General features: G+C 38.2%; 5 protein-coding genes across 5 annotated transcripts; all 5 read left to right on the forward strand.

Annotated features, from left to right (window-relative positions):
• The first annotated feature begins 1,779 nt into the window (after positions 1 to 1,779).
• On the forward strand, positions 1,780 to 7,059 carry LOC133576790 (protocadherin beta-16-like). The gene is made up of 2 exons (XM_072912405.1): positions 1,780 to 4,345; positions 7,018 to 7,059. The coding sequence occupies exons 1-2, from the start codon at positions 1,934 to 1,936 to the stop codon at positions 7,057 to 7,059; spliced, it is 2,454 nt and encodes an 817-aa protein (XP_072768506.1). The 5' UTR covers positions 1,780 to 1,933.
• Positions 6,717 to 12,311, forward strand: LOC133576789 (protocadherin beta-16-like). Its single transcript, XM_072912406.1, has 2 exons — positions 6,717 to 9,578; positions 12,270 to 12,311. The coding sequence occupies exons 1-2, from the start codon at positions 7,167 to 7,169 to the stop codon at positions 12,309 to 12,311; spliced, it is 2,454 nt and encodes an 817-aa protein (XP_072768507.1). The 5' UTR covers positions 6,717 to 7,166.
• LOC133583030 (protocadherin beta-16-like) lies at positions 12,296 to 14,944 on the forward strand. The gene is made up of 2 exons (XM_072912407.1): positions 12,296 to 14,835; positions 14,927 to 14,944. Exons 1-2 carry the CDS (start codon positions 12,421 to 12,423, stop codon positions 14,942 to 14,944), a joined length of 2,433 nt encoding a protein of 810 aa, XP_072768508.1. The 5' UTR covers positions 12,296 to 12,420.
• Positions 14,945 to 17,269: 2,325 nt separating this feature from the next.
• Positions 17,270 to 20,744, forward strand: LOC133583021 (protocadherin beta-11-like). Its single transcript, XM_072912408.1, has one exon. The coding sequence runs from the start codon at positions 18,279 to 18,281 to the stop codon at positions 20,742 to 20,744; it is 2,466 nt and encodes an 821-aa protein (XP_072768509.1). The 5' UTR covers positions 17,270 to 18,278.
• A 1,296-nt stretch (positions 20,745 to 22,040) lies between these two features.
• On the forward strand, positions 22,041 to 24,906 carry LOC133576893 (protocadherin beta-8-like). Its single transcript, XM_072912409.1, has 2 exons — positions 22,041 to 22,794; positions 24,088 to 24,906. Exons 1-2 carry the CDS (start codon positions 22,315 to 22,317, stop codon positions 24,904 to 24,906), a joined length of 1,299 nt encoding a protein of 432 aa, XP_072768510.1. The 5' UTR covers positions 22,041 to 22,314.
• The last annotated feature ends 451 nt before the right edge of the window (positions 24,907 to 25,357 follow it).

Here is a 25,357-nt window from a genome sequence, read left to right on the forward strand (position 1 = left end):
CAGATTGTTTATGCAAGATAATATTGATGCTGCGTGAATCAAAGTATGTGTCATGCAGTGTTTATATCTAGATCATTGAGTAGATTGATATATTATATTTACCATAGTTCTAACATTTGTCAGTCAGTTGTTGGTGTGGTTGTTCAAGTGGTGCAGGAGATTTGCATGTATTATTTTAGTATAATTATTAGTAGTTGTGTTGTTTAATGTTGCTGGTTTGTCTGGAGGTAGTTGCTGGAGTTTAGTTCTACAAAGTTGATTCCACAAAACAACTCAATAGTTTCAGCACCATAGAAATAATCTCACTTGACATCATTGTGCTCAGTGAACATTTCCTTTGCTTTCTTCACAATGTTTTTATTCAAATATGCCAAAAAAAAATTTGATTTATATTGAGAACACAAATATTTGTGATTAACAATTTATTCATTGCCTCTTTTGATACACAGACATTCTCAAGACTCTGATGACAATTATGGAGTGCCTTACCCAAAACAAATATTCTCAAAAACAACAACAACAATATCACTGTGTATAATACACATTATCAATAGTTTACTTTATCATAAAAGTGACTTACATTACTACAAATAAACTTTAAGGTAAATTAATTAAACTAACGCGGTTTTATGTTATTAAAAAAAATCTCCACTCAAGATATTAATTAAATAGTTATTTGGTATCGCCTCTTCTGAACAACCATTGAATTAATGCACGCCAGGTAAACATCTCCTGGTCTTAAACGTCTTATGAGTAAGTATTAATCTGATGATTATTTAAACAAACACACTCACAGACACACACACACACACACACACACACACACACGGACGCACGCATACATGCATGTACGCACACACTGTAAAGTAAAAATAAAATAAATAAATAAACACCTCACGTTACCAACATTACATTAACACTCACTGTAGGGTTATTGTATTATGTGTTTGTTGTCCAGCCTAATGATTGCATGTGTTTATTGGTGTCACATTTAACTGTTTAATGTTGAATATATAATGTTTTCTTGTTTCTTTGTTGTGTGTTATTTTCGCAATTCTCTCGCAGTAATTAATGTTGCACTAATACTCACTGCTGTCCATGGTGCTGAATCCTTAGTGACTAAAAATAATTGAACTCAAATCCCAAATATAGAGGCAAATCAATAACTATCAATGTGTAACTAAATCATACACCAAAATTAAAATAATGTCTAGAATATAAAATAAAAGGAATTTGACAATGAATAATTAGAACAAATTATATAATGTTTTACAAATTTTTGTTATACTATTTCTGAGATGTTGATTTAACTATAAACAAACAGCTAAATAACTCACCAGAAAAAGTGTCTATTAATGCATGTAAGAAATTAAAACTAATATATATATTTTTTTTATTTATACTTGTATAATAAACATGCTTTATTTCTGAAGTTAATGTATAATTTTAAAAAAGTTTAGATTTTTTTTTCTCGCTGATTAAAACCTTACCCAACATGCCATGTTCGTAGTTTCAAAATAATAGTCCAAATACGACAATGATAAAATATGCATGTAATGTGCAATGATACAATACATATTTCGTTGTATTGATACTTTTAGTTGTTTATTTTTACGAGCATTAATGCATCAGTAATAATTTTAACGTCTGTATTAAATACATTTGACCGTCTATAAATATGAAGGTGTATTACTGTGAAAATGCTCTGAGGGCCGCTGTTGATACGTCATTGAATAAAGATTGACCATTTTCAGTGCTGTGGTCCTATTGGTCTCCTTTTAGAGCTGCATTGCTTGCGAAGACGACGGTCTGCTCGCCATTTGAAGAGAAATCTTTCTTGTGGATCCTCTTGTTTATTTCGTTGTTTTTGTTTAAAGAGTGTTTGTGTTCACTCCGAAGGATTATTACCACCGGTTTTTTTTTCAACTTGAGGATGGATTATATGTGGATAAACGCAGTCAGAGGCCGATGGCGCGCACTGTTTGTCATTCTTTGTCTCTGCGAGCTGAGCTCAGTGAGTGGACAGGCTCGCTATTCCATACCGGAGGAGCAGGCAGAAGGCTCTTTTGTTGGAAACATTGCCAGAGATTTGGGCTTGGATGTGGCCAGACTAGTAGCAGGTAAAGCTCGTATTATTGCAAAAGGAGGCCGGCAGTATGTTGATTTAAAGCGAGACAAAGGCACACTTGTTATTAAAGAGCGCATCGACCGAGAAGAGCTTTGTGGAAAGACGACGCCCTGCAGCTTCAGTTTTGACATCATTTTAGAAAATCCAATCCAGCTTCATCGTGTAACAGTGGAAGTTATAGATATTAATGATAATAGTCCTTCATTCCCCCAACATGACATTAATTTGAAAATGATTGAAAATATTGCAGTTGGCACCCGTTTCTCTCTCGAGAATGCAGATGACACTGATGTTGGTTTTAATGATATTCAAAAATACACACTGAAACCTTCTGATAATTTTAAATTAGAAATACAAAGCCAGCAAAACAGAAGAAGGGTTATAGAAATAGTATTACAGAAACCTTTGGACAGAGAGGAAGAGGAGACTCACATTCTCATGTTGATTGCTTCAGATGGCGGTGAGCCACATAGATCAGGGACGGTGAGAATTCAAATCACTGTGCTGGATGCCAACGATAACGCACCTGTGTGCAGCCAGCCTGTTTATAAGGTAGATGTTCGAGAAAATTCACCTGAAGGAAAGTTAATTACTACCGTGAGTGCAAATGATGCTGATTCAGGCCTCAATGGTGACGTTACGTACTCAACTCGTGCCAACAGAGAGGCGGAGCAGATATTTAATGTAAATGTTAAAACAGGAGAAATTCAACTTACTGGCAATTTAGATTTTGAGAAATCAAAGATTTATGAATTAAATGTCCATGCAAGTGATCATGGAGGCTATGCAGATACATGTAAAGTTATTGTTAACGTAATTGATGAGAATGACAATGTTCCTACAATAGAACTTATGTCATTTTCTCAGTCCATACCTGAGGATTCTCCCCCAGGTACAACTGTAGCTGTTTTTAACGTGAATGATGAAGACTCTGATAGCAACGGTGTTGTCAAGTGCTCCATTAATTCTGATGTCCCTTTCAAAATTGAGTCTTCATTAACAGGTTATTACACCATAGTGACCGACAACTTTTTAGACAGGGAAAGTGTTTCTGAATATAATGTTACCATAACAGTGTCTGACCAAGGCTCTCCTCCTCTGTCTAGTAGTAAAACCATCAACGTTAAAATATCTGATGTTAATGACAGCCCGCCCAAATTCCATCGGTCAGAATACAGTAAGAATGTTCCAGAGAACAACTCTCCTGGTTTTTCTGTGTTTACTGTCAGTGCTAGTGATGCAGACTGGGGCCAGAACGCCCGAGTGTCTTACTTCTTGGAGGAGAAAGAAGTTAATGGAGTAGCTGTGTCTTCTTTTGTCTCAGTCAACGCAGAGAACGGTGTCATCCACGCAGTCCGATCTTTTGATTACGAACAAATTAAAGCATTTGACTTTAACGTTACCGCCCGTGATGCCGGATCCCCTCCTTTAAGTTCTGTAGCCACAGTTCATATACAGATCCAGGACCAAAACGACAACGCCCCCCAGGTCCTGTACCCGGTCCAGACGGGCGGCTCGGTGCTGGCTGAAATGGTGCCTCGTTCAGCAGATGTGGGCTATCTGGTGACTAAAGTGGTGGCTGTTGATGTGGACTCTGGACAGAACGCCTGGCTCTCCTATAAAGTGCACAAAGCCACAGACAGGGCGCTGTTTGAAGTGGGCCTACACAATGGAGAAATAAGAACTGTCCGCCAAGTCACTGATAAAGATGCCGTCAAACAAAGACTGAGTGTTCTAGTGGAGGACAACGGGCAGCCCTCTCGTTCAGCTACAGTCATTGTTAACGTGGCGGTGGCGGACAGCTTCCCTGAAGTGCTGTCAGAGTTCACTGACTTTAGCATGCACGACAAGGAGTACAATGACAAGCTGACTTTTTACTTAGTCTTGGCTTTGGCTGTGGTCTCCTTCCTCTTCATCACCTGCTTGCTTCTCATCATATCAGTCAAAGTGTACAGGTGGAGACAGTCTCGTGTCCTGTACCACTCCAACCTCCCTGTCATTCCATATTATCCACCACGTTACTCAGACACTTTGGGGACAGGGACTCTCCAACACGTGTACAATTACGAGGTGTGCAGGACCACCGACTCCAGAAAAAGTGACATGAAGAATATGCAAGCCATGAGTCAAAGTTTAGTGAGTGTGGATGGAGCTGATGCTGATACACCACATGTGACCAAGCAGATGTCAGGAAACTTTTCACAGATGTCAACTTTGGTGAGTTATTTTTTTTTTACCATGCTTTCTCTTTTGTTGTGCTTTAAAGTTGACACTGCTGTCAGAAGGTTACAATATTGTTTCTTAACATTTTGAAACTTCTGCTTCCTCCACAAATGTTTAACAACATAAGGTCTACATACTTGCCAGATCACTCTTACATGACTTTATTAGACTCCTCCTGTTATGTTGGACATTTTTTTGATCATTTTAGAAAGAACCATGCCTAGCATTATGGCTGGATGTTTGTTTTAGCTTCAGTGTTTTGAACTGCATGTCACATTTAATCAAAGCACCTCTTGTTTAAATATGAGTTGATCCTCACCTGTTATAAACAGCCAAAAGGTTACAGATATTTTAGGTTAGTTAGGTCTTCCATGTGTATATTTATTTCACTGCCAGCATACTGGAATCATACATTTCCATTACTTTACCACATGGTCTGGCTTTGCATCATTTTAAGTAATGAAGACTTTTTTTGTCTTGTATTGTTCATATTTTGTCACATGTGTCTCCACTCGTTCTCTATTTTTGTGTCCGAAAACTTTAATAGGTTTCATTCATTCTCACTACTGCTCTGGAAAGTTGGTATTTTACCTAACTCTGATCTTATAGTTAGTATATGAGGTACAATATTTCCAACTTCATATTTTTGATGCTGTTGATTTTCCAAGCTGGACAACTTTCAAATGTATCGTCCATCATATTTATCTTTCTCTTTTACTTTGTAAAATATATAAATATTTATTTTATTTCACATAGTTGGAAAGTCAAATGGAAACTCTTGGTAGTACATGAATGTATCGTCTGTGTACTGATTTGAACTTTGACATGTTGACATAAGTTCATCAATTTTCATACAAAATATAAATTAGTGTCTCGCCTCAATGTGGGCCATTAAAACAGATTGTTTATGCGAGATAATATTGATGCTGCGTGAATCAAAGTATGTGTCATGCAGTGTTTATATCTAGATCATTGAGTAGATTGATATATTATATTTACTTAGTTCTAACATTTGTCAGTCAGTTTTTGGTGTGGTTGTTCAAGTAGTGCAGGAGTTTTGCATGTATTATTTTATTATAAATATTAGTAGATTTGTTGTTTAATTTTGCTAGTGTGTCTGGAGGTAGTTGCTGGAGTTTAGTTCTACAAAGTTGATTCCACAAAACAACTCAATAGTTTCAGCACCATAGAAATAATCTCACTTGACATCATTGTGCTCAGTGAACATGTCATTTGCTTTTTTCACAACCTTTTTATTCAAAAATGCCAAAATGTCGTTTAAATTTATAGTGAGAACACAAATATTTGTCATTAACAATTTATTCATTGCCTCTTTTGATACACAGACATTCTCAAGACTCTGATGACAATTATGGAGTGCCTTACCCAAAACAAATATTGTCAAAAACAACAACAACAATATCACTGTGTATAATACACATTATCAATAGTTTACTTGATCATAAAAGTGACTTACATTACTACAAATAAACTTTAAGGTAAATTAATTAAACTAACGCCGTTTTATGTTATTAAAAAAAATGTCCACTCAAGATATTAATTAAATAGTTATTTGGTATCGCCTCCTCTGAACCACCATTGAATTAATGCACGCCAGGTAAACATCTCCTGGTCTTAAACGCCTTATGAGTAAGTATTAATCTGATGATTATTTGAACAAACACACACACAGACACACACACACGCACACACTAACGTGCATGCACGCACACACTGTAAAGTAAAAATAAAATAAATAAATAAACACCTCACGTTACCAACATTAACACTCACTGTAGGGTTATTTTATTATGTGTTTGTTGTCCAGCCTAATGATTGCATGTGTTTATTGGTCTCACATTTAACTGTTTCATGTTGAATATATAATGTTTTCTTGTTTCTTTGTTATGTGTTATTTTCGCAATTCTCTCGCAGTAATTAATGTTGCACTAATACTCACTGCTGTCCATGGTGCTGAATCCTTAGTGACTAAAAGTAATTGAACTCGAATCCCAAATATAGAGGCAAATCAACAACTATCCATGTGTAACTAAATCATACACCAAAATTAAAATACTGTTTAGAATATAAAATATAAGGAATTTGGCAGTGAATAATTAGAACAAATTATATAATGTTTTACCAATTTCTGTTATACTATGTCTGAGATGTTGATTTAACTATAAACAAACAGCTAAATCACTCACCAGAAAAAGTGTCTATTAATGCATGTAAGAAATTAAAACTAATATAAATATATTTTTTAATATATACTTGTTTTATAATCAAGCTTTATTTCTGAAGTTAATGTATAATTTTTAAAAAGCTTTGGTTTTTTTTTTTTTTTTTCTTTCTGATTAAAACCTTTTTCCCAACATGCCGGCATGTTCGTAGTTTCAAAATAATAGTCCAAATATGAACATGATAAAATATGCGTGTAATGTGCAATGATACAATAAATATTTCGTTTTATTGATAATTTTAGTTGTTTATTTTTACGAGCATTAATGCATCAGTAATAATTTTAACGTCTGTATTAAATAAATTTGACCGTCTATAAATATGAAGGTGTATTACTGTGAAAATGCTCTGAGGGCCGCTGTTGATACGTCATTGAATAAAGAGTGACAATATTCAGTGCTGTGGTCCTATTGGTCTCCTTTTAGAGCTGCATTGCTTGCGAAGACGACGGTCTGCTCGCCATTTGAAGAGAAATCTTTCTTGTGGATCCTCTTGTTTATTTCGTTGTTTTTGTTTAAAGAGTGTTTGTGTTCACTCTGAAGGATTATTACCACCGTTTTTTTTCAACTTGAGGATGGATTGTATGTGGATAAACGCAGTCAGAGGCCGATGGCGCGCACTGTTTGTCATTCTTTGTCTCTGCGAGCTGAGCTCAGTGAGTGGACAGGCTCGCTATTCCATACCGGAGGAGCAGGCAGAAGGCTCTTTTGTTGGAAACATTGCCAGAGATTTGGGCTTGGATGTGGCCAGACTAGTAGCAGGTAAAGCTCGTATTATCACCAAGGAAGATCGGCAGTATGTTGATTTAAAGCGAGACAAAGGCACACTTGTTATTAAAGAGCGCATCGACCGAGAAGAGCTTTGTGGAAAGACGACGCCCTGCAGCTTCAGTTTTGACATCATTTTAGAAAATCCAATCCAGCTTCATCGTGTAACAGTGGAAGTTATAGATATTAATGATAATAGTCCTTCTTTTCCACAACATGAAATCAATTTGAAAATTGTTGAAAATGCTGCAGTGGGAACCCGTTTCTCTCTTGACAATGCAGTTGACACTGATGTTGGTAATAATGATATTCAGAAATACATTCTTAAACCATCAGATCATTTTAAATTAGAAATACAAAGCCAGCAAAACAGAAGAAGGGTTATAGAAATAGTATTAGAGAAACCTTTAGATAGAGAGAAAGAGGAGACTCACACTCTCATGTTGATTGCTTCAGATGGCGGTGAGCCACATAGATCAGGGACGGTGAGAATTCAAATCACTGTGCTGGATGCCAACGATAACGCACCTGTGTGCAGCCAGCCTGTTTATAAGGTAGATGTTCGAGAAAATTCACCTGAAGGAACGTTAATTACTACCGTGAGTGCAAATGATGCTGATTCAGGCCTCAATGGTGACGTTGCATACTCAACTCGTGCCAACAGAGAGGCGGAGCAGATATTTAATGTAAATGTTAAAACAGGAGAAATTCAACTTACTGGCAATTTAGATTTTGAGAAATCAAAGATTTATGAGTTAAACGTCCATGCAAGTGATCATGGAGGATTTACTGATACATGTAAAGTTATTGTTAACATAATTGATGAGAATGACAATGTCCCTACAATTAAATTAATGTCATTTTCACAGTCCATACCTGAGGATTCTCCCCCAGGTACAACTGTAGCTGTTTTTAACGTGAATGATGAAGACTCTGATAGCAACGGTGTTGTCAAGTGCTCCATTAATTCTGATGTCCCTTTCAAAATTGAGTCTTCATTAACAGGTTATTACACCATAGTGACCGAAAACTTCTTAGACAGAGAAAGTGTTTCTGAATATAATGTTACCATAACAGTGTCTGACCAAGGCTCTCCTCCTCTGTCTAGTAGTAAAAACATCAACGTTAAAATATCTGACGTGAATGACAGCCCGCCCAAATTCCATCAGTCAGAATACAGTAAGAATGTACCAGAGAACAACTCTCCTGGTTTTTCTGTGTTTACTGTCAGTGCTAGTGATGCAGACTGGGGCCAGAACGCCCGAGTGTCTTACTTCCTGGAGGAGAAAGAAGTTAATGGAGTAGCTGTGTCTTCTTTTGTCTCAGTCAACTCAGAGAACGGTGTCATCCACGCAGTCCGATCTTTTGATTATGAACAAATTAAATCATTTGACTTTAACGTTACCGCTCGCGATGCTGGATCACCTCCTCTGAGTTCTGTAGCCACAGTTCGCATCCTGATCCAGGACCAGAACGACAATGCACCTCAGGTCCTGTACCCGGTCCAGATGGGCGGCTCGGTGCTGGCTGAAATGGTGCCTCGTTCAGCAGATGTGGGCTATCTGGTGACTAAAGTGGTGGCTGTGGATGTGGACTCTGGACAGAACGCCTGGCTCTCCTATAAAGTGCACAAAGCCACAGACAGGGCGCTGTTTGAAGTGGGCCTACACAATGGAGAAATAAGAACTGTCCGCCAAGTCACTGATAAAGATGCCGTCAAACAAAGACTGAGTGTTCTAGTGGAGGACAACGGGCAGCCCTCTCGTTCAGCTACAGTCATTGTTAACGTGGCGGTGGCGGACAGCTTCCCTGAAGTGCTGTCAGAGTTCACTGACTTTAGCATGCACGACAAGGAGTACAATGACAAGCTGACTTTTTACTTAGTCTTGGCTTTGGCTGTGGTCTCCTTCCTCTTCATCACCTGCTTGCTGCTCATCATATCAGTCAAAGTGTACAGGTGGAGACAGTCTCGCGTCCTGTACCACTCCAACCTCCCTGTCATTCCATATTATCCACCACGTTACTCAGACACTTTGGGGACAGGGACTCTCCAACACGTGTACAATTACGAGGTGTGCAGGACCACCGACTCCAGAAAAAGTGACATGAAGAATTTGCAAGCCATGAGTCAAAGTTTAGTGAGTGTGGATGGAGCTGATGCTGATACACCACATGTGACCAAGCAGATGTCAGGAAACTTTTCACAGATGTCAACTTTGGTGAGTTATATTTTTTTGTGCCACGCTTTCTCTCTTGTTGTGTTTTAAAGTTTACACTGCCATCAGAAGGTTACAATATTGTCACTTAGCATTTTGAAAGTCCTGCTTCCTCCACAAATGTTTAACAACATAAGGTCTACATACTTGCCAGATCACTTTTACATGACCTTATTAGACTCCTCCTGTTATGTTGGAAATGTTTTGATCATTTTAGAAAGAACCATGCCAAGCATTATGGCTGGATGTTTGTTTTAGCTTCAGTGTTTTAAACTGCATTTCACATTTAATCAAAGCACCTCTTGTTTAAATATGAGTTGATCCTCACCTGTTATAAACTGCCAAAAAGTTACAGATATTTTAGGTTAGTTAGGTCTTCCAGTATGTGTATATTTATTTCACTGCCAGCATACTGGAATCATACATTTCCATTATTTTGCCACATGGTCTGGCTTTGCATCATTTTAAGTAATGAAAACTTTTTTGTCTTTATTGTTCTTATCTTGTCACATGTTTCTCCACTCGTTCTCTATTTTTGTGTCCGAAAACTTTAATAGGTTTCATTCATTCTCACCACTGCTCTGGAAAGTTGACATTTTACCTAACTCTGATCTTATAGTTAGTATATGAGGTACAATATTTCCAACTTCATATTTTACATGCTGTTGATTTTCCAAGCTGGACAACTTTCAAATGTATAGTCCATCATATTTATCTTTCTCTTTTACTTTGTAAAATATATAAATATATATTTTGTTTCACATAGTTGGAAAGTCAAATGGAAACTCTTGGTAGTACATGAATGTATCGTCTGTGTACTGATTTGAACTTTGACATGTTGACATAAGTTCATCAATTTTCATACAAAATATAAATTAGTGTCTCGCCTCAATGTGGGCCATTAAAACAGATTGTTTATGCACGATAATATTGATGCTGCGTGAATCAAAGTATGTGTCATGCAGTGTTTATATCTAGATCATTGAGTAGATTGATATATTATATTTACTTAGTTCTAACATTTGTCAGTCAGTTGTTGGTGTGGTTGTTCAAGTGGTGCAGGAGTTTTGCATTTATTATTTTATTATACATATTAGTAGTTGTGTTGTTTAATGTTGCTAGTGTGTCTGGAGGTAGTTGCTGGAGTTTAGTTCTACAAAGTTGCTTCCACAAAACAACTCAATAGTTTCAGCACCATATAAATAATCTCACTTGATATCATTGTGCTCAGTGAATATTTCCTTTGCTTTCTTCACAACGTTTTTATTCAAATATGACAAAATGTTTTTTAGATTTATAGTGAGAACACAAATATTTGTCATTAACAATTTATTCATTGCCTCTTTTGATACACAGACATTCTCAAGACTCTGATGACAATTATGGAGTGCCTTACCCAAAACAAATATTGTCAAAAACAACAACAACAATATCACTGTGTATAATACACATTATCAATAGTTTACTTTATCATAAAAGTGACTTACATAACTACAAATAAACTTTAAGGTAAATTAATTAAACTAACGCCGTTTTATGTTATTAAAAACATTTCCACTCAAGATATTAATTAAATAGTTATTTGGTATCGCCTCTTCTGAACAACCATTGAATTAATGCACGCCAGGTAAACATCTCCTGGTCTTAAACGTCTTATGAGTAAGTATTAATCTGATGATTATTTAAACAAACACACTCACAGACACACACACACACACACACACACGCACGCACGCATACATGCATGTACGCACACACTGTAAAGTAAAAATAAAATAAATAAATAAACACCTCACGTTACCAACATTACATTAACACTCACTGTAGGGTTATTTTATTATGTGTTTGTTGTCCAGCCTAATGATTGCATGTGTTCATTGGTGTCACATTTAACTGTTTAATGTTGAATAATTATTGTTTTCTTGTTTCTTTGTTATGTGTTATTTTCGCAATTCTCTCGCAGTAATTAATGGTGTACTAATACTCACTGCTGTCCATGGTGCTGAATCCTTAGTGACTAAAAGTAATTGAACTCGAATCCCAAATATAGAGGCAAATCAACAACTATCCATGTGTAACTAAATCATACACCAAAATTAAAATACTGTCTAGAATATAAAATATAAGGAATTTGACAATGAATAATTAGAACAAATTATATAATGTTTTACAAATTTTTGTTATACTATTTCTGAGATGTTGATTTAACTTTAAACAAACAGCTAAATAACTCACCAGAAAAAGTGTCTATTAATGCATGTCAGAAATCAAAACTAATATATATATTTTTTTTAATATATACTTGTATACTAATTATGCTTTATTTCTGAAGTAAATGTATTTTTGTTTTTAAAGCTTTGCTTTTTTTTTTTTTTTTTCTCGCTGAATAAAACCTTTTTCCCAACATACCGGCATGTTCGTAGTTTCAAAATAATAGTCAAATTATGACCATGATAAAATATGCGTGTAATGTGCAATGATACAATACATATTTTGTTTTATTGATAATTTTAAATGTTTATTTTTACGAGCATAATGCATCAGTAATAATTTTAACGTCTGTATTAAATACATTTGACCGTCTATAAATATGAAGGTGTATTACTGTGAAAATGCTCTGAGGGCCGCTGTTGATACGTCATTGAATAAAGAGTGACAATATTCAGTGCTGTGGTCCTATTGGTCTCCTTTTAGAGCTACATTGCTTGCAGAGACGACGGTCTGCTCGCCATTTGAAGAGAAATCTTTCTTGTGGATCCTCTTGTTTATTTCGTTGTTTTTGTTAAAGAAGTGTTTGTGTTCACTCTGAAGGATTATTACCACCGTTTTTTTTTTCAACTTGAGGATGGATTATATGTGGATAAACGCAGTCAGAGGCCGATGGCGCGCACTGTTTGTCATTCTTTGTCTCTGCGAGCTGAGCTCAGTGAGTGGACAGGCTCGCTATTCCATACCGGAGGAGCAGGCAGAAGGCTCTTTTGTTGGAAACATTGCCAGAGATTTGGGCTTGGATGTGGCCAGACTAGTAGCAGGTAAAGCTCGTATTATTGCAAAAGGAGGCCGGCAGTATGTTGATTTAAAGCGAGACAAAGGCACACTTGTTATTAAAGAGCGCATCGACCGAGAAGAGCTTTGTGGAAAGACGACGCCCTGCAGCTTCAGTTTTGACATCATTTTAGAAAATCCAATCCAGCTTCATCGTGTAACAGTGGAAGTTATAGATATTAATGATAACAGTCCCTCTTTCCCCCAAGATGAAATTAATTTAAAAATAGCAGAATATGCTGCAGTGGGCACCCGTTTCTCTCTTGCTAATGCAGACGACCCTGACGTCAGTAATAATGATATTCAGAAATACATTCTTAAACCTTCAGATAATTTCAAATTAGAAGTTCAGAGTGAAAAAAACGGAATGAAAGTGATCGAAATGGTTTTACAGAAGCCTTTGGACAGAGAGGAAGAGGAGACTCACATTCTCATGTTGATTGCTTCAGATGGCGGTGAGCCACATAGATCAGGGACGGTGAGAATTCAAATCACTGTGCTGGATGCCAACGATAACGCACCTGTGTGCAGCCAGCCTGTTTATAAGGTAGATGTTCGAGAAAATTCACCTGAAGGAACGTTAATTACTACTGTTAGTGCAAGTGACGCTGATGCGGGCCTCAATGGTGACGTCACTTATTCCACCCCTCAGGTCAGCAAGGAGGCACAAAAACTTTTTCATGTAAATTTTAAAACAGGAGAAATAAAAATCAAAGGTAAATTAGATTTTGAAAAGTCTATCTCACACGAGTTAAAGATTCAAGCTAGTGATCACGGAGGATTTACTGATACATGTAAAGTCATTGTTAACATAATTGATGAGAATGACAATGTTCCTACAATAGAACTTATGTCATTTTCTCAGTCCATACCTGAGGATTCTCCCCCAGGTACAACTGTAGCTGTTTTTAACGCGAATGATGAAGACTCTGAGAGCAACGGTGTTGTCAAGTGCTCCATTAATTCTGACGTGCCTTTCAAAATTGAGTCTTCGTTAACAGAATACTTCACCATAGTGACAGAAAACTTCTTAGACAGAGAAAGTGTTTCTGAATATAATGTTACCATAACAGTGTCTGACCAAGGCTCTCCTCCTCTGTCTAGTAGTAAAACCATCAACGTTAAAATATCTGACGTGAATGACAGCCCGCCCAAATTCCATCAGTCAGAATACAGTAAGAATGTTCCAGAGAACAACTCTCCTGGTTTTTCTGTGTTTACTGTCAGTGCTAGTGATGCAGACTGGGGCCAGAACGCTCGAGTGTCTTACTTCCTGGAGGAGAAAGAAGTTAATGGAGTAGCTGTGTCTTCTTTTGTCTCAGTCAACTCAGAGAACGGTGTCATCCACGCAGTACGATCTTTTGATTACGAACAAATTAAATCATTTGACTTTAACGTTACCGCCCGTGATGCCGGATCCCCTCCTTTAAGTTCTGTAGCCACAGTTCATATCCTGATCCAGGACCAGAACGACAACACCCCCCAGGTCCTGTACCCGGTCCAGACGGGCGGCTCGGTGCTGGCTGAAATGGTGCCTCGTTCAGCAGATGTGGGCTATCTGGTGACTAAAGTGGTGGCTGTTGATGTGGACTCTGGACAGAACGCCTGGCTCTCCTATAAAGTGCACAAAGCCACAGACAGGGCGCTGTTTGAAGTGGGCCTACACAATGGAGAAATAAGAACTGTCCGCCAAGTCACTGATAAAGATGCCGTCAAACAAAGACTGAGTGTTCTAGTGGAGGACAACGGGCAGCCCTCTCGTTCAGCTACAGTCATTGTTAACGTGGCGCTGGCGGACAGCTTCCCTGAAGTGCTGTCAGAGTTCACTGACTTTAGCATGCACGACAAGGAGTACAATGACAAGCTGACTTTTTACTTAGTCTTGGCTTTGGCTGTGGTCTCCTTCCTCTTCATCACCTGCTTGCTGCTCATCATATCAGTCAAAGTGTACAGGTGGAGACAGTCTCGCGTCCTGTACCACTCCAACCTCCCTGTCATTCCATATTATCCACCACGTTACTCAGACACTTTGGGGACAGGGACTCTCCAACACGTGTACAATTACGAGGTGTGCAGGACCACCGACTCCAGAAAAAGTGACATGAAGAATATGCAAGCCATGAGTCAAAGTTTAGTGAGTGTGGATGGAGCTGATGCTGATACACCACATGTGACCAAGCAGATGTCAGGAAACTTTTCACAGATGTCAACTTTGGTGAGTTATTTCACCATTTTGTTCTCTTTTGTATCTGATAACTGTCTGAACTTTGATGTCTATTCACTACTGCTTGTCATGTTGCTTGAAGGTTTACAGTCTGAAGTAACTTATTTCTGTAAGATACAATATGTTCAGTATATCTTGACCTATTAGACTTAGACTTAGACTTAGACACACTTTAATGATCCATAAGGGACATTGTTCAACACAGTAGCTCAGTTACAATGATGGAAAGTGTAAGGATGGAAAGGACAATGCAGGTATAAATAGACTAAATATAGTGATATAAAATATAACATATATACATATATATACATAATATGTGTACAGTATATTATACATACAGATATATTATATTAAGTCTATAACATATATACAATATATAACAATTACCATGTACAATAGTACAATATATGTGACAGCAGCAGCATAAAATAGAGAGTAGATCCACCAGAAAATAGAAAATAGACATTAAAACCAAAGAGAAGTAGCTGACACAGAAGGTGTCAGGTAATAGGCAGATATCATCTATTGCTGTATGGCGAGTGAGATTATACAGCTGGATGGAGTGCGGAATGAAGGAGTTCTTGAATCTCACAGTGCGATTAGTTTGCTAAAATGAGTTGTAATTTGTGATAGTCCTATAGTTAGTGTCTTGCATCTATTTTTTACAAGTAAAACACATAGAAGAAACACGAAACAATACTTTATATAGCTTGAGTACTTATTTGGTCATTTAACATAGTTACTGCACTTTTTACAACCAATCGCACTGAACAAGTGTCCCTGTAGATGCAGATACAATTAATTCCAAGAACAGTTGTACATTATTCCTTACTTCAAAGCCTTATTACAAATCAATGTTTGTTTGTTGAAATACAGAACACTGTTTTGTTTTAAATACATAAATATATCTGGTCTGGTATTAGCATTGTATATTAGATTAGATTTTAGATTTAGATTTAGATTTCTTGGTCCCCTTGGGGAAATTCATTGTCACTGCCGTACATTTAAACACTAGACATTACACATCACAAAAAAATAAAAAATAAATAAATAAAATAAATAACAAAAAGACATCATACATGACCAACACACATTTACAGGCTTGTCAGACAGGTCGGCCGGGCCTGCTGTTAAGGGCGGCTATAGCTGCAGGGATAAGGCTTTTCCTGAGGCGGGCCCTCCGGAATTTGATAGTTCTGTACCTGCGCCTTGATGGTAGTGGGATGATGTCTTGGTGTAGTGGGTGAGTGATATCCTGGACTATTGTTTTTGCCAGTCGGGTGATGGACCTGTGGTTTAAGTCTGAAATGTTGGGTGTGGGTAGGCCGATGATTTTAGCTGCTATGTTTGTAATGCGTGTGAGTTTGGTCCGGTTGGTTACAGAAAGCATGGTGAAAAAACACGTGGAACAGTACAGAAGGATGGGTTGAACAATGCTTTGGTAAAGTAATAACAGGAGATGAGGTGCAACGTATAGTCCTTAGCAAGGTATAGTTTGGAGATGAGATTAAAACAAACATCACCACAAACCTAGACTGATTAGACCTATGACATCATGTATGTTGGTCATATTTTCTCATACAAAGATTCACTCAGTGTCTTGCAGTTAACTTGATGCATATCCAGGTGTTAGTTGTGTATTTTACAGTAAATAGATGTAGTTGCTAGTGCGTCTGCCTCACAATACAAGGGTCCTAGGTTCGATCCTGCGTTCGGGATCTTTCTGTGTGGAGTTTGCATGTTCTCCCCGTGACTGCGTGGGTTCCAAAGACATGCACCTGGGGATAGGTTGATTGGCAACACTAAATGGGCCCTAGTGTGTGAATGTGAGTGTGAATGTTGTCTGTCTATCTTTGTTGGCTCTGTGATGAGGTGGCGACTTATTCAGGGTGTATCCCGCCTTCTGCCCGATTGTAGCTGAGATAGGCTCCAGCACCCCTTGTGACCCCGAAAGGGATAAACGGTAGAAAATGGATGGATGGATAGATGTAGTCGCAGTTGTGGTATTTAGTTTGGTCGGCATGTCTATACATGTCTTTCTTGTCACTAAACTGTACAAAATTAATTCCACAAGGCTGCTTGCTGCTTTCAAAACTACAGACAGCAGCTAACATGCTCCAAATTAGTAATACCGTTTCAGTGCTCTATTATCATATTTTGTAGTCCGGGTTAATACTTTTTTTTATTCATGAGACTTGGACATAAATGTACAATCATGGTCAAAGTGCATGTTGTTGCCAAATGTATTTCATATGCTGTAAACCTAGTTCATAGTTGTTAGTTTCCTTTAATGCCAAACAAACACATATCAATCGTTGGTTAGAAGGCGATTGCCGAATTTGTCCTCGCTTTCTCCCGTATTGCTGGTTCGTCGTGTCATTTTCATCGGTTTCGCTTGCATACGGTTCAAACCGATATGGCTCAATAGCTTCAGTTTCTTCTTCAATTTCGTTTTCGCTACCCGCCTCCACACTACAACCATCCGTTTCAATACATGCGTAATCTGTTGAATAGCTGAAATCCGAGTCTGAATCCGAGCTAATGTCGCTATAAACTTGCTGTTCTATCCGCCATGTTTGTTTGTGTTGGCTTCACTATGTGACGTCACAGGAAAATGGACGGGTGTATATAACGATGGTTATAATCAGGCACTTTGAAGCTTTTTTTAGGGATATTGCGTGATGGGTAAAATTTTGAAAAAAACTTCGAAAAATAAAATAAGCCACTGGGAACTGATTTTTAATGGTTTTAACCCTTCTGAAATTGTGATAATGTTCCCCTTTAAGAAAATGGCTGCACCAGATTTAGCAACATGCTAATTTCCCTCTGTAGTCCTTTTATGGTGCATCTAACATCCACAATTAAATTACACAGGATTGAAAATACACAACATTATTGAAATGGCATAATGATAAACAATTTAAAATACAAGTACAATACATAGAGGGTATGTGAGTTATAAATCGGTGGGCGGTGAAGTTACAGTATTTTAGCAGCTGCATTTAAAATGCAGAAGTATATAAAGTGCAACAGTTTTTTTTATCAAAGTCCACATACAGTGCAGTAGCAATCAGATGATACCGATAAGGGAATAGCCATATACCCCTTTGATAGTGCTTATTTTTGTAATAAAAGCATCAATGTTGTACATAAAGTCCAATCATGTATTGATTAAATATAAATAATTTGAGTTTTCTTGCATGCAATACAGGTTTTGAACTCTAAGGGACGCTGTAGGTCAATACAACAGTGAATGTGCTCTCTTTATCTCCTCACTGCCATGCAAAAGGAGGCAGTGTGCATTATTTGGCCTGGATTTGAGGGAAACGGACTCTTCTCTCTTGCTGTGTCTTTAATAAGACACATGTCCTTATTTGGCACTTTGTTTTGATGAGAATAGGCAATCTTAATTGGATTATTTTGGAACATACTCGATGCTTTTTTGCACAATGGCCAACGGATCACCTCGCAGCACTCTGTGCTGCAGAAAAAAGAACATCGGCTGCTGCCTCCTGCTGTTTCTTCTTCATCTCAGCCGAACGGTCGACGGACATATAAGGTATTCCATCCCGGAGGAGATGAAAAAAGGCTCGGTGATCGGTAACGTGGCACAAGACCTCGGTTTGGATGCGAGAAGGTTGTCATCCGGGCGGGCCCGCGTCGTGACAGGAGAGAAAGAGCAATACGCCAAGCTGGTGACAGACAAAGGGACTCTGGTGGTGGATGAGAGAATCGACCGGGAGCAGCTTTGTGGCGACGTAATGCCGTGCAGTTTCAGCTTTGAGGTGATTTTAGAAAACCCCATGGAGCTCCATCAGGTTACTGTGGAAATTACAGACATCAACGACCACTCGCCGACCTTCAAAAGAAATGACATCCGTTTTGAAATCAGCGAAATAGCAAATATTGGCGCTCGGTTTTCCCTGGCAAGCGCGGAGGACCCAGACGTAGGCGTTAATGGTCTCAGGGAGTATTTTTTAACCGAGAATGATCATTTTGTGCTAAAACAACACTCTAATGCAGATGGAAAGAAATATGCTGAGATGGTGCTTCAGAAGCAATTAGACAGAGAAACGCTGCCTAATCTGGCTTTAAAATTAATAGCAGTGGATGGTGGAAGCCCGCAGAGGTCTGGTACAGTAAATATTAATATTTATATTCTTGATGCGAACGACAATGCGCCTGTTTTCAACCAGTCAGTGTACAAAGCTGCTATAATGGAGAATGCTGCTAGAGGTGCTTATGTAGTCACTGTCAATGCCACTGATAAGGACTTCGGCTCCAATAGCCTAGTGACGTATCATTTTTCAGACATCGACAGTAGTCTCATTGATGTGTTTGCAGTTGACGAAAAAAGCGGCGTTATTTCGGTTAAGGGCTCTATTGATTTTGAAAAGGATAAAAAATACGAGCTGAGAATTGATGCAAAAGATCAGGGAGGGTTGACGGATTCATGCAAAGTCATCGTTGACGTCATGGATGTGAATGACAACGCCCCCGTGATGAGCGTCATGTCATTCACGAGTCCTGTGTCCGAGGACTCGCCGCCTGGCACGACAGTTGGCATCATTAACATTAAAGACATCGACTCTGCTGAAAACGGACACGTGACGTGTAGAATTGAAAACCAATCTCCTTTCAAAGTCAAATCCAACTTGAGAAATTATTACACCTTGTTAACAGATGCGCCTTTAGACCGTGAAAGTGTGTCAGAATACAACATCACTGTTGTTGCCACAGATGCGGGACTTCCTGCTTTGTCGACCAGAAGAACTTTTACTTTAAAGGTGTCTGACGTGAACGACAATGCTCCAGTTTTTCCTCACGCGGTTTACGGTGCATTCATAACAGAAAACAATTCTCCAGGTGTTTCGATTATGACAGTTGGCGCTGACGATCCTGATGAAAATCAAAACGCGCGTATTTCGTATCTTTTAGAAGATGCTGCTATAAGTGGATCTCCAGTGTCTGACTATGTTTCTATAAATGCAGAAAGTGGGGTTATACATGCAGTTCGATCCTTTGATTATGAGCAAATTAAACAACTGGACTTGGTGGTCAGAGCTCAGGATGGAGGCTCCCCTCCTCTCAGCAGCAACGTGAGCGTCCGCATCCTGATCCAGGACCAGAACGACAACGCCCCCCAGGTCCTGTACCCGGTCCAGACGGGCGGCTCGGTGCTGGCTGAAATGGTGCCTCGTTCAGCAGATGTGGGCTATCTGGTGACTAAAGTGGTGGCTGTGGATGTGGACTCTGGACAGAACGCCTGGCTCTCCTATAAAGTGCACAAAGCCACAGACAGGGCGCTGTTTGAAGTGGGCCTACACAATGGAGAAATAAGAACTGTCCGCCAAGTCACTGATAAAGATGCCGTCAAACAAAGACTGAGTGTTCTAGTGGAGGACAACGGGCAGCCCTCTCGTTCAGCTACAGTCGTTGTTAACGTGGCGGTGGCGGACAGCTTCCCTGAAGTGCTGTCAGAGTTCACTGACTTTAGCATGCACGACAAGGAGTACAATGACAAGCTGACTTTTTACTTAGTCTTGGCTTTGGCTGTGGTCTCCTTCCTCTTCATCACCTGCTTGCTGCTCATCATATCAGTCAAAGTGTACAGGTGGAGACAGTCTCGCGTCCTGTACCACTCCAACCTCCCTGTCATTCCATATTATCCACCACGTTACTCAGACACTTTGGGGACAGGGACTCTCCAACACGTGTACAATTACGAGGTGTGCAGGACCACCGACTCCAGAAAAAGTGACATGAAGAATATGCAAGACATGAGTCAAAGTTTAGTGAGTGTGGATGGAGCTGATGCTGATACACCACATGTGGCCAAGCAGATGTCAGGAAACTTTTCACAGATGTCAACTTTGGTGAGTGAAACATTTAACCATTAATTCTCTATTTGTGTGGTTTAAAACTTAAACTGCCATCAAGAGGTTGCAGTATTGTCACTTTACAATTTGAAGCTTCTGCTTTCTTTACAGATGTTTAACAACATTAAGTATTTTTTTGCTGACTTGTCACGTCATTGTATATGACCTTATCAGACTCCTCTTGTTGTGTTTTTTGATTATTGTCTAGAGAACTATAGCATTATGGCTGGACTTTTGTTTTGGCTCGTGTTTTAATCTACTTGGCATTTATAATCCAAGTTTGTGTGTGTAATTGTGAGATGTTTTTCATCTGTCATGAAATGTCTTACAATATAGACGAGGAAAAGTTCAGTTAAATTTCTCTTAAATTGCTTTTAAATACATTATAATACCGACCCCGACTTTCGGTATAAAAGCAACAAATTACCAGGATAAATTTATGTTTTTAAGGTAGATTACTGCACTTTATTAAGGCTAAATGGTTTTCACCACTTGCATTTTAATTTATATTGTTATAAATATACAGTATAATTTAAATATCAACAGATCTAATATAACATTATATTATTTAAACACAATAATGTAGGTCTTGCTGGAAAACTTTTAAAATGATATAATTTACTCCCGGAAATCCAAAATAATAATCCAGTACATTATTACACTACATCATTGTCACAATAGCTCTCATATATATATATATATATATATATATATATATATATATATATATATATATATATATATATATATATAAAAATATATATATATATATATATATATATATATATAATTATACATATATGTATGTATGTATGTTTGTATGTGTATATATATATATATATATATATATATATATACATATATATATATATATATATACAGTATATAAACTTTTTTTTCTCCTTTTTTTTAATTATTGTTGAGCCTTTACAGTATAATTATTTTCAAAGATGAATTACCAGTGTTGACACAATTTTTGTCAGTGTTGTTGGTGTTTTAATACAAGTATTTATTTTATATTGTGACTTAAGTTAAACAAAACTGTTTGAATATTTCGATAATAATGTAACATTTGTTAACGAATAGGAAAGGGAAAAAAAACTTTGCAGCATCATCAAATACATTATTCCTATTCTAAAAATATATTGTTGGATTGTTTTTATTTTATTTTACTGTCTATGGCACTTATAGTTTGAAATCCACTTTCAATAAAGTATTGTGCATTTTTAAGTCCACTTCAACCTTGACGGGAGTCATTTCTCCTTCCGTTTCATCATGGATTTTGATGTGTTCCTTTATTTTGAGTTTACAATTGATTTAAGTGATTATTTCGTTTTCATATAGACTCTTAAAGAGTTTGCAACAATTATTATATTCATATAGACATTGCACAAAATGTACAGACTGTTGGTTTTTATTAGTATTTGTATTATGCCCGTCCTTCCATGTTTTGGACTCTAAGGGACGCTCCTGGCCTACAAATAATTTTTTCTGCTTTGATTTGAAGCAATCCTCCCTCCAAATGACGAGGCATTGTAGGAGCATTTCTCTCTTTTGTTGGCGGTGAGGGCAAACGATAGAGGACTCTTCTATGCTTTGCATTTGCAAGTTAACATCGAATTGGTTGATGGAAACAGGAAAAGGATTATTTACAAGAGGAAATCATCACATTTTATTTATTTTTGTCACCATGCGCGCAAACGGATATTTCTCTTTTTCATGCGCAAAATGGAGGTCGTTGAACGGATGCCGATGGCAAATAGGATCGCTCATGTTCCTTCTTCATTTGGTCACCACGGTAGGTGGTCAGATTCGTTATTCTATCCCAGAGGAGATGAAGAAAGGCTCGGTGATCGGTAATGTGGCGCAAGATCTTGGCTTGGATGTGAAAAGGCTGCGTTCAGGGCGGGCCCGCATTTTGACAGAAGACAACATCCAGTACACCGAGCTGAAGACAGACAAAGGGCTTCTCGTCGTTAATGACAGAATAGACCGGGAGCAGCTTTGTGGAGATGTGACGCCATGCAGCTTCAGCTTTGAGGTCATTCTAGAAAACCCGTTAGAATTGCACAGAATCATTGTTGAGGTTTTGGATATAAACGATCATGCTCCCATCTTTGCAAATAAAGATGAAGCTCTCATATTTGAAATAAGTGAATCAGCTGCAGTAGGAGTGCGCTTTCCTCTGCAGAGTGCAGAGGATGAAGATGTAGGACAAAACGCATTGCAGAATTACATTTTGTCACCAAATGATCATTTTATACTGAATCAGCATGCAAATCCAGATGGCAGCAAATATGTTGAAATGGTGCTCCAGAAGCCTTTAGACAGAGAGCAACGTCCCCGTTTGTCTTTAAAATTAATTGCAGTGGACGGAGGAACTCCACAAAAATCTGGTACAGTAAATATAGAAATAAACGTTTTAGACGCAAATGACAATGAACCTATATTTAATCAATCAACATATAAGGCAGCTGTCATGGAAAATGCAGTGAAAGGAACTAGTATAATTACTGTAAATGCTACAGATGCTGACAGTGGTTCATATGGACTCATCACATATAGTTTGTCTAAAAAGAAAGGGAGTGCAGCAGAAATATTTAATATTAATGAAAAAATAGGCACTATTTATGTGTCTGGTCAACTCGATTATGAAAAGGACAGAAAATATGAAGTGAGGGTGGAAGCAAAGGATCAAGGAGGACGAATTGGGACCAGTAAAATTATATTTGATGTAATTGATGTAAATGACAACGCTCCAATTATTAATGTAAAATCATTCTCCAGCCCTCTTTCTGAGGATTCACCTCCTGGTACAACAATAGCCATTTTAAACATAAAAGATGCAGATTCTGACAGAAATGGACAAATAACATGTTCAATAGATGGAAAACTACCTTTTAAATTGGAAAACTCTCTAACAAATTATTACAATTTGATTTCAGATTCATACTTTGATAGAGAGTCTGTTCCAGAATATAACATAACAATAACAGCCACTGATCTTGGAACGCCCCCTCTTTCTACCTCAACAAAGTTACATCTTAGAATCTCAGACATTAATGACAATGCACCATTATTTGATAAAAACATTTATTCCGCTTATGTCTCAGAGAATAATTCTCCGGGCATTTCCATATTTGCTGTTACTGCCAGAGATGCTGATTGGAATCAAAACGCGAGAATATCTTATCTTTTAGAGGACACACAGATAAGTGGCAGTCCTGTTTCTACTTATGTTTCTTTGAATTCTGAAACTGGAGTTATTAGTTCTGTTCGATCATTTGATTATGAGCAAATTAAACAACTGGACTTGGTGGTCAGAGCTCAGGATGGAGGTTCTCCTCCTCTCAGCAGCAATGTGAGCGTTCGCATCCTGATCCAGGACCAGAATGACAATGCCCCCCAGGTCCTGTACCCGGTCCAGACGGGCGGCTCGGTGCTGGCTGAAATGGTGCCTCGTTCAGCAGATGTGGGCTATCTGGTGACTAAAGTGGTGGCTGTTGATGTGGACTCTGGACAGAACGCCTGGCTCTCCTATAAAGTGCACAAAGCCACAGACAGGGCGCTGTTTGAAGTGGGCCTACACAATGGAGAAATAAGAACTGTCCGCCAAGTCACTGATAAAGATGCCGTCAAACAAAGACTGAGTGTTCTAGTGGAGGACAACGGGCAGCCCTCTCGTTCAGCTACAGTCATTGTTAACGTGGCGGTGGCGGACAGCTTCCCTGAAGTGCTGTCAGAGTTCACAGACTTTAGCATGCACGACAAGGAGTACAATGACAAGCTGACTTTTTACTTAGTCTTGGCTTTGGCTGTGGTCTCCTTCCTCTTCATCACCTGCTTGCTGCTCATCATATCAGTCAAAGTGTACAGGTGGAGACAGTCTCGCGTCCTGTACCACTCCAACCTCCCTGTCATTCCATATTATCCACCACGTTACTCAGACACTTTGGGGACAGGGACTCTCCAACACGTGTACAATTACGAGGTGTGCAGGACCACCGACTCCAGAAAAAGTGACATGAAGAATATGCAAGACATGAGTCAAAGTTTAGTGAGTGTGGATGGAGCTGATGCTGATACACCACATGTGACCAAGCAGATGTCAGGAAACTTTTCACAGATGTCAACTTTGGTGAGTGAAACATTTAACCATCCATTATCTATTTGTGTGGTTTAAAACTTAAACTGCCATCAAGAGGTTGCAGTATTGTCACTTTACAATTTGAAGCTTCTGCTTCCTTTACAGATGTTTAACAACATTAAGTATTTTTTGCTGACTTGTCAGGTCATTTTATATGACCTTATCAGACTCCTGTTGTTGTGTTTTTTGATTATTGTTTAGAGAACTATAGCATTATGGCTGGACTTTTGTTTTAGCTCCAGTGTTTTAATCTATGTGGCATTTATAATCCAAGTTTGTGTGTGTAATTGTGAGATGTTTCTCATCTGTCATGAAATGTCTTACAATATAGACGAGTAAAGTTCAGTTAAATTTATTTTAAATGTCTTTTAAATGAAGTATAATACCGACCCCGACTTTCGGTATAAAAGCAACAAATTACCAGGATAAATATATATTTTTAAGGTAGATTACTGCACTTTATTAAAGCTAAAAGGTTTTCACCAAT

This window comes from Nerophis lumbriciformis, linkage group LG36 (assembly GCF_033978685.3).
Source record: "Nerophis lumbriciformis linkage group LG36, RoL_Nlum_v2.1, whole genome shotgun sequence".
Lineage (NCBI taxonomy): Eukaryota > Metazoa > Chordata > Actinopteri > Syngnathiformes > Syngnathidae > Nerophis > Nerophis lumbriciformis.

Excerpts from the sequence above, each read along its gene's own strand:
- LOC133576790 (XM_072912405.1), top strand. The coding sequence starts at position 1,934 with ATGGATTATATGTGGATAAACGCAGTCAGAGGCCGATGGCGCGCACTG. Across the intron at positions 4,346-7,017 it reads TTTCACAGATGTCAACTTTG|AGCTGCATTGCTTGCGAAGA; the intron begins GTGAGTTATTTT and ends GTCTCCTTTTAG.
- LOC133576789 (XM_072912406.1), top strand. The coding sequence starts at position 7,167 with ATGGATTGTATGTGGATAAACGCAGTCAGAGGCCGATGGCGCGCACTG. Across the intron at positions 9,579-12,269 it reads TTTCACAGATGTCAACTTTG|AGCTACATTGCTTGCAGAGA; the intron begins GTGAGTTATATT and ends GTCTCCTTTTAG.
- LOC133583021 (XM_072912408.1), top strand. The coding sequence starts at position 18,279 with ATGCTTTTTTGCACAATGGCCAACGGATCACCTCGCAGCACTCTGTGC.
- LOC133583030 (XM_072912407.1), top strand. The coding sequence starts at position 12,421 with ATGGATTATATGTGGATAAACGCAGTCAGAGGCCGATGGCGCGCACTG.
- LOC133576893 (XM_072912409.1), top strand. The coding sequence starts at position 22,315 with ATGCTTTGCATTTGCAAGTTAACATCGAATTGGTTGATGGAAACAGGA. Across the intron at positions 22,795-24,087 it reads AAAACCCGTTAGAATTGCAC|AGCGTTCGCATCCTGATCCA; the intron begins AGAATCATTGTT and ends AGCAGCAATGTG.